This window comes from Corylus avellana, chromosome 4 (genome assembly GCF_965113065.1).
Source record: "Corylus avellana chromosome 4, dhCorAvel1.hap1.2, whole genome shotgun sequence".
Lineage (NCBI taxonomy): Eukaryota > Viridiplantae > Streptophyta > Magnoliopsida > Fagales > Betulaceae > Corylus > Corylus avellana.
The window spans coordinates 11,714,832-11,723,783 of NC_142493.1; the positions used below are offsets into that span (position 1 = coordinate 11,714,832).

At 35.4% G+C, this 8,952-nt stretch overlaps 1 protein-coding gene across 3 annotated transcripts; it reads left to right on the top strand.

Annotated features, from left to right (window-relative positions):
• The first annotated feature begins 307 nt into the window (after positions 1-307).
• On the top strand, positions 308-2,576 carry LOC132177966 (L-type lectin-domain containing receptor kinase IX.1-like). Of its 3 annotated transcripts, none has more exons than XM_088515377.1 (2): positions 308-760; positions 842-2,576. In XM_088515377.1, exons 1-2 carry the CDS (start codon positions 334-336, stop codon positions 2,434-2,436), a joined length of 2,022 nt encoding a protein of 673 aa, XP_088371503.1. In that variant the 5' UTR covers positions 308-333; the 3' UTR covers positions 2,437-2,576. The 3 variants fall into 3 exon arrangements, with proteins under 3 accessions (XP_088371503.1, XP_088371504.1, XP_088371505.1); XM_088515378.1 differs by having other exon boundaries at positions 308-754; XM_088515379.1 differs by having other exon boundaries at positions 308-715; positions 836-2,576.
• Positions 2,577-8,952: the final 6,376 nt, after the last annotated feature.

The window sequence follows — 8,952 nt, forward strand, 5'->3', positions numbered from 1 at the left end:
GTTACGTCCAAGACCCATTTCTAATATGGTATCAGAACCTAACCCAATTAATTGGCTGTGGCCCACCGTCACCCATTGTCTCACGTGTGGTGAGCACGTGTTGGTTTGGATGTCCTCTCACCACACGTGAGGGGGTGTGTTGAAAGAAGTCTCACATTGCTTGGGTATTAAGAAGATTGGCCATTTATAATGGTGAGGAGAAACTTCAACTCTTGAGCTAGCTTTTGGGTTGAGTTAGGTCCAAGACCCATTTCTAATAATATCTATTTCTAGCTTCTCTAATTACAATCTGCAATTTCTTCTCAGATCCAATCTCCCTTCCAAGTTCCAATCATGGCATCTTACAACTTCAAAAACAAACATTTCCCATTTCCAAAGCCCCTAATCCTCTTTTATCTCTTCATGGTCACCGTTCTCTTCTCCCCACTACGCCAAATGCAATTTACAAGTGCTTTATCCTTCAACTTCACCAATTTCACTTCAGATGACAAAAATATAACATATGAGGGAAACGCTACCACTAAGGACCAAGTCATCCAACTCACCGGCAACGACGTCCGTGGAACAAAGCGTATAGGTCGAGCCACATATTCCAGACCCATGAACTTGTGGGACAAGACACGCAGTGACCTCACAGATTTCACTACCCATTTCTCCTTTGTCATCGATTCTCAAAATACAACTTATGCAGATGGGTTTGCATTCTTCCTAGCACCTAATGGGTCAACAATTCCTCCTAGGGCTAACGAATCAAGTACCTGTCATGACCTGTTGACGACTTATTTATTTTACATGTTTACCTGTTTTGCCAGCCCTAATTTTCCTCCTTACTTCACTGCAGGTGCCACTCTCGGTCTCACTAGCCTTGACAACGCAATAAACAAGGAGTACAACAATTTTGTTGCGGTGGAGTTTGACATATTTCCAAAGAACTCATGGGATCCGCCTGGCGTACATGTAGGTATTGATGTAAATTCCATGGTATCCTCTGCTAATGTCTCATGGGAGGGGAGTAACATTTCTATTATGGAAGGGAGAATTAATGAAGCTTGGATTAGTTATAGTTCTAGTTCTCGTAATTTGAGTGTTCTTTTCACTGGTCTCATAAACAATGCTATTGTACGGCAAAACCTTTCTTATAATGTTCTTTTGAGTGATTACCTGCCTGAATGGGTAACTTTTGGATTCTCAGCCGCAACAGGAGACGTTGGCTATTCTGCAATATTCTTTACCATTCACACATGGGATTTTAGTTCAGGTTTCAAAGCCCATAAGCCAAGGCAAAGCAACAGGTTAGGATTAACTGTGGGGTTGGGTGTTGGTGGATGTTTTTTGCTTGGTGGGTTTGCTTTAATTCTATTTGGCTTTTGGAAGTGGAAAAGGGGGCACTCAGAAGAGGAACTTGAGCTTGATAGGTGCATGGATGAAGAATTTCTAAGGGGAAGTGGACCAAAGAGGTTCTCATTTAAAGAATTGGTTCAGGCCACCAATAATTTCAATGATCAAGAGAAGCTAGGTCAGGGAGGATTTGGAGGGGTTTATAAAGGATTTTTAAGGGACTCGAACACCTTTGTTGCTATTAAGAGGGTGTCAAAAGGGTCTAAACAGGGAATAAAGGAGTATGCATCAGAAGTAAGAATTATTAGCCGATTGAGACATAAAAATTTGGTTCAACTTATTGGTTGGTGCCATGAAAGAGGAGAACTCTTACTCGTCTATGAGTTCATGCCCAATGGAAGCTTAGATTCACATCTTTTTACTGAAGAAAGCCTATTGATATGGGCAATGAGGTACAACGTTGCTCAAGGATTGGCGTCCGCATTGCTTTACTTGCACGAAGAATGGGAGCAATGCGTGGTGCATAGGGATATAAAATCCAGCAACATTATGCTTGATCCAAACTTTAATAGCAAACTTGGGGATTTTGGGCTAGCTAGGTTTGTTGACCACCTAAAAGGGTCACAAACCACTATTTTGGCCGGCACCATGGGCTATATGGCTCCCGAATGTATTACGACCGGTAATGCTAGCAAGGAGTCAGATGTCTATAGTTTCGGAATTGTCGTTTTGGAAATTGCTTGTGGAAGAAAACCAATCAAGCCCAATGCCCCTGAAGACCAAGTAATCATGGTGGAGTGGGTTTGGAAGCTCTACGGAATTGGAAAGATACTTGAAGCAGCAGACCCAAAGTTGGGTGGAGATTTTGATGAGCAACAAATAGAGCGGTTGATGATTGTTGGGCTTTGGTGCGCTCACCCTGATCGAAATCTTAGGCCTTCAATAAGGCAAACAATTCATGTTCTCAATTTTGAGGCTCCATTGCCTATTCTCCCATCAAATATGCCAAGAACAGCACATCTTGCTCCAGTAGTGAATAGCCCAACTTCAATGTCATCCTCTATGTCTAATATTGCTTCTGATTTTGGGGGAAGATAGAATCCATGTTCAAGCAAATAGTTACACAAACTCCTCACTATCTGCCTCGTACGTTGCAGCTCCTCTATCTGCATCACTTTTTCATGCGTACCAAATTTGTCAAAGGTATAGTTAATTTGGAATTTTTACCCTACATTATCACTTCTTTGTGTTTCATTTTACATTTTAGTTTAATCAATGCTCAAATTCTTTTTGAGTGTAAATGATATACATGTGTATGTGCTTTCTACCCTAAATATTAATTTGTACGATACACTATCCCAAATTGTGAACTTGTAATGGATTAATTGAACATCATAATCATAATAACATCATATATAGACAAAAAAAAAAAAAAAAAAGTACAAGCATTCAAGATAATAATTTAGAATTGTTACAAGTGGCAGTCTAAAATACTAACAAGTGCCCATTTATATGTTGAGAAATGGTGTTTTAAATGCCCTAAGATTCTAAAACTTAATTAATAATCTTTTTATTTTTTGTGAGTGTACATATCACCTAATCATTTTGAACTAACAGCCTCTCATTGGCGACAAACAACAAGGTCAAAGTCTTCGCTTGCAGTTTAAGGTAATTATTTTTTTCTTTTTGTTTCGGTCCATATTAATGTTGTCGCCTTTTCGGTGCTGGTTTGCAGACGTATATTGACTGGTTTTTCTCGTAGAAAACTTCGTATTACAATATGCAATTTCTCCAATCATGCATGTCTTGTTAAAATATTCAAAATCAAACAATATTTCCCTTTTCCAAACCCTCTAATCCTCTTTTATCTCTTAATATATGGTCACCGATTTCTTCTCACCACTACGCCCATTTTACTAGTGCTTTATCGATCCTTCAACTTCACCAGTTTGGCTGAAGATCAAGTCATCCAACTCACGGGCAAGAGGACAATTCAACGTTTGTAGTAGGTTGAAATTCAGTCTAATGCGATGTAATTACGTTCAAGTGTTCAACCGTCCACCTAACCATCTTAACGCGCCGCTTACCAATATTAGCCCCTGTTTTCAAATTTGACAATTCAACAATGGCTCGCGGGTTTCAAAAACAATTAAAATAAATTATGGAAAAAAAATATTAAAAAAAGCCCATTAAATTACTAGTCGTTTGCAATATAGTCTTCAATATTTAAAAGGTACTAAAGTAGCCCAAAAACTACCAAAATGTATCAAAAAGGCCACTTTTTTTTTTTTTTTTTTTTTTGTATAATACCCATATTCTTTTAACAAATAAAATACTAAAATAATTGTAAAAAAAAAACTTTGAGAGGGTAAAGTGTACTTTTCTCAATTAATTACTTCTAGTGAAGCCAAAACCACTTTCAAACTATTAGGTGTGACCAAATCACTTCCAATGGCTATGGGAGTGATTTGGCGTGTATTCCAAAGACATAGAGGGTGGTTGAACTACCTCATGACTATTGACAACTGGACAAAATGTTGATTCAATGAATCAATGTAATCAAAGATACACATCACACACTAAATAATGTGCACTAAAAGTTGAAATAACATGGATTCAGATGTAAAGTGAAAATTTTTCAAAACAGGGGTCCATGGCCGCCCCATCTGTATATAGGTCTGTCTCTCTGTGTAACACATGTGATTTTCATTCCGTCCAAAAAGATGAAAAGACTTAACGAATTGTTAAATTTGGACAATTTGATAGTTTGTGAGATCCAATGTCACTTTTTAAATTATAGGGGCTAAATGCAATAGTAGTGATACTTTGGGGTGTAAAATATATATTCCCATATTTGTTGCCATGAAAACCAATTTTAATTTTTTGCTATAAAAAAAACACAAACAATTTTTACTTTTATGTCACATCAAAACATAATTTCAAATTAAAAACAAAAAAAAACTCCTGAAAACAGTTTTCATCTCCCTAACCTTCTTTACTTATGGTATGTTTATTCTAATTCTTTAACAAGAAAAGGATTTGAAACCAAATTACCCTTAGGCTACATTTCGTACGCGGAATTACTATTCCATAATAAAAATAAATAATTTTTAATGAAAATAGAAGAATATAAAAAAGAATAGCCATTCCTATTATCCATTAGGAAAAGGCTGTGCCATAAATTAAGAAATAATTATTTGTCTCAAAATAATCATTTACATCAGATAATTATTTTTATCACACATCAAAGTTGCCGTTAAATAATTAGGATCATGAAATGGAGGTGGATTAGTGTACGTTCATGAATCCAATCCGAAAACTGAACTCGCTGCTAGCGTATAGAATCAAGCCACGTGTCCCTCCAGAGTACCTAGCTTTCCAAAGATGCTCTTCCCAGCTTTCTCACTTTCTCTCTCAAAAGATCACCTTGACATTCTAGCAAGAACTGTGTGTGTGTGAAGGTTAGAAATTTTTATTGTCTTTTTGTTTTTTTCTTTACGAAATAAACAATATCAATACAAAATATTACTAAAATTATATAAATAGTGTGGGTTCATGAATCCAATCATGATTAGTGTGGGTTCATGAATCCAATCCGAAACAGCATTGGCTTTTAAATAAAGTTACCCTTTTGGCACCCAATTCATTTAGCTGTTGAGTGTTGACCCATATGATACAGTTCCCCAATAAGTTGCTTCCACTTTTTGGGGAAAGCCATATGGGGAGGATAATGTGCAAAAACTGTGAAGAAACTATTCCAAAAAAATTTGTCAACATCATATTTGATGTGAAATTACAGAGGATAAAACCTTTTTATTAGTAAACAACTGGGTTCCGATCTTAAGTAAAATTATATAAGTTTATACAAGCTTATTTAAATTGAACCGAGTTTATACGAGTATATATTGTTTAATATTTGAACATATTATTGTGTTTACGAACAACTCATTTATTATTGAACCAAGACCAAATTGAGTTTAACCACGCTGAGTACACGAGCAACTAGGGTAATTTTACACCCCTAGTTGTAATGCAAGCCAAATTGAGCTGAACTTTAAGATTCCAGGACTAGCTCATTTATGAGATATTTGAGCCGAACAATAAAATGTGTGTTCAATCTCGACTTGTTGGATGAATACCATTCTAAGTGTCTAGCCGCTGCCCGTTTTCCTCTTTCCCGGTGCACCTACCATGTCCCTTACTGCCATTTTTTTTTTTTTTCGAGTAGCTCACCTGACGACTTGATCTATCCGGTTTCTACTGAAAAATTATCGATCTTTTACAACCCTTTTCTTGGCTTATAAGCCAACCATCCATCGGATCGAGCCAATTATATTTTAGCCCATTTCTAGGTTTTTTTTTTTTTTTTTTTTAATTGGCACTGTGTTGACTGTACTTCGATGACTGTTAAGGGCTCCCTACCCTTGTTTTAATGTTGTTTTATTCCTTGTTTTCATGTATTTATCATATTAATAACTTACATAAAAAAATTATATTATAGTGTTATTCCAACATATCATATTAATTATACTCACACATTATTGCCGAATATTAGGAATAAAAATGCATATTTGGTAAAGAGTTTTGTCATGTATTTTTTGTTTGAATATCAATAAAAAAAATTATTAATGTGATATAACTATGAAAATATAATTTAATTTTTGTGATAGAAAAGTTAAAAAAGTAATTTAATAATATAATCTTCAAGAATCCACCGTACTAGTCATGAACATGACATTCAACGTCAACACAAAAAAGTTGGTCTGTCCCACTCCACACGCATGGGATAGACCAATCTTTTCATATTGAAGTTTCAACCTTCGCTCCCAGTCTACATGCCTGCTCCCTCAATCTTTCATATTGAAGTTTTGCGAGTCATGAACATTGTTTTCATAAGCATTGTTTGATCTCCAATGAGTTCTTGAAAAAAGAAAAGAAATTTGATGATTTTAGTGTATTTAAGAAGCGATTTCTCAACAATTAAATGCATTATTTAACTAATTTATTGTGTGTATTGTAAGATTGACTATGAACTTTTCTGCATTTCTTTGATGCCCAAATTGATATGGGTGTGGAACATATATACACGCCCAAATGAAAGTGGTGTCTCATTCTAATAAGTTATGATGGACACAAGGCCGAAAGTATTTCTTTCAAGTCTCATACAACTTTTATGTAAATTTACAAAATTTTGAACATACACGCCCAAAAATTGCGAACAGAGGACCATTTCAGAAAATGTTTTGTGCATGCTACACACAGACAACTCCATTATCTGAAACATAAGATTGTGCATGCTACAAAATGGGGCAAAAAAATTTTGAGCACACTGTTTAGATTCATAGGCAACATCCACCATCAATCATGCACATGATCAGAACAAGAGTACACAAACGAGGATGATGGGTGACTTTTAGATGCCAAAAACTAACAAAAGATTAAACACATATGCACTTCAAACTTACAATATCAATTTTGTTTCTTTTTTTTTTTTTTTTGGTCCACTTCTATAGTTTTAGTTTGTTAAAGAGTTAATTTAAAAAATTCTCCAGGCATAGACAAAGTACCTGTACTGGGTTTTAGGTTTCAATTATAGGTCTAAAGGTTGGGCGGAACTGGACTGTCGTTTTGGGAAGTGACGAACTGGAGCGTTCCTAATGAAGATGACGAGTACTTTAATGCTGGACGGAAGTCTCATATAGTTGTCGTGCAAGGGTTTTTTTTTTAAAGCAAAACGACAATATTTAGTGGGCTTTTTTTTTTTTTTTTAATTTGATTTTTTTTCCTAAAAGGGCATTTTAGTAACTTTATACCTCAACAAAAAGACGTCGTTTTTACTTTTCCATCCATTTTGGCGGTGCTAACTAATGGAGCGGCCAAATTGCAACTTGTTGGTAGTTTGTGGGCTACTTTATTACATTTTAAACATTATGGAGCTAAATTATAAATGACTGATAGTTTGGACGGTCATTTTATATTTTTTCCTAAAAAAAAAATATTTATAATTTTCAGTACTATACACCAAACACCAATAAATATTTTCAAAGGGAAATGTTTTCTTGAAAAATAATTTTCTTAAAAATATTCTCAAACAAAAAATATTTTCTTGAAAACAAACGAAGCATAAATACTTTCTCTAGTCCTAACTCCTAAGAAAGATCAATGCTTAACAAGCTAAGGACGAATGCGTTACTGCCATATCTATAGCTATTTGCATTTGCCATTGAAAAATTTACACTAACCAAATTTAAAATTATTTTTGGAAACATGCATTAAATTGTTTCCAGATTTTAGTTTTTTCGGTGTTCTTCATTTTCATGACTTGTTTTAGTTTTTAAAACTGTTTGCCAAATGCACATCAACAGTATTATAGAAACGTATTTTGCAGTTTTTCTGTTTCCAAAAAAAATTGGTAGCATTTCTCTTTGCCATTTGCACCATTTTATTACCATCTTGGTAGGTATATATATATATATATATGGCCTATATCCATCCTAAAAGAATAGATTTTTTTTCTGAGGCTCCGTTTACTTCGATGTAAAATGGTTTACAGAAAATAATTTCTGCAATTTACGGTGTTTACTACGACGTAAATTAATAGTCAAACCAAAAATGATTTCGGTTCGACCAAAAAAACCTTTACATTTTCAGGAAATGGTTTACGAAACCATTTTCCCTGCTCTCAACTCGACGCTCTTCCGATTAGAAAAAAAACAAAAAAAAACCCGACGATTTCTCTTCACCTTCATGCACAGCTGCAGCTTCTCCTTCACCTTCACGCTCAACACACACAGGCTGCACAGCTTCTCTCTCTCGGCCGAGCTTCACTCTTCAAACCCAATGCAGGTACTCTCATCTCTCTCTTTCTTTGCTGAATTGTATGTATGGAGCAATTCATGGAGCATTTTGATTTTGGTTTCTTTCTCTGTTGGACGACTGGAATTCATGGAGCATTTTGATTTTGGTTTCTTTCCCTATTAATGTATCAGATCTGCGATTTTTTTCTGAAGCTTTTCAAGATAAAATTTTTTCTGAAGATTTTTTCTCTGTTTGTCTGAAGCTTTTCGATCTAGAGAAAGAAAATTTCAGATCATCGATTGTGTTTTACTCTCGTATCGATCAGTTGGGACGGATTGGGTTTCGGGTCAATGGTGTGGATTTTGGAAAATGAGAACTTCTACAGTTGTTTTGGTGTTTAATTTTTGGAGTTTTTGATTGGTAGCTGTTGTTTTTCTTGCTTTTTGCCTTGAATTGCTCTGACTGGCTGCGAAGAGAATATGGGATGCGATTATGGGAAGAGAGTAGAGAATAAATGCCTTAGCTCTGTTTATGGTTGAATTTGGCTATGATTGTTTTGAATTTCTCGTGGTTTTGCCCACTTTGGTTGGTGTTTGTAGTAAAATTCATCACGCCCCCTCTGCCTCTTATGTAAAAAGGGAGCCAAAAAGAATTGTAGTCGTGCAAAAGTGGTTTACTTGAAACCTTTTTCAGAACGTCAATGTATGTTGCACACACCCATCATTATTGTCTACCGCAAATCTTCATTGCCATGGAAGATTATGAACATTTTAATTGTGATATCAAAGCCTTAAAAAGAGGGGAGTATGACCCACA

What these genes read in the sequence shown, in the direction of transcription:
- LOC132177966 (XM_088515377.1), top strand. Translation starts at nt 334, where the DNA reads ATGGCATCTTACAACTTCAAAAACAAACATTTCCCATTTCCAAAGCCC. An exon ending in GGCTAACGAATCAAGTACCT is followed by an intron (nt 761 to 841) that starts GTCATGACCTGT and finishes ACTTCACTGCAG; the next exon opens with GTGCCACTCTCGGTCTCACT.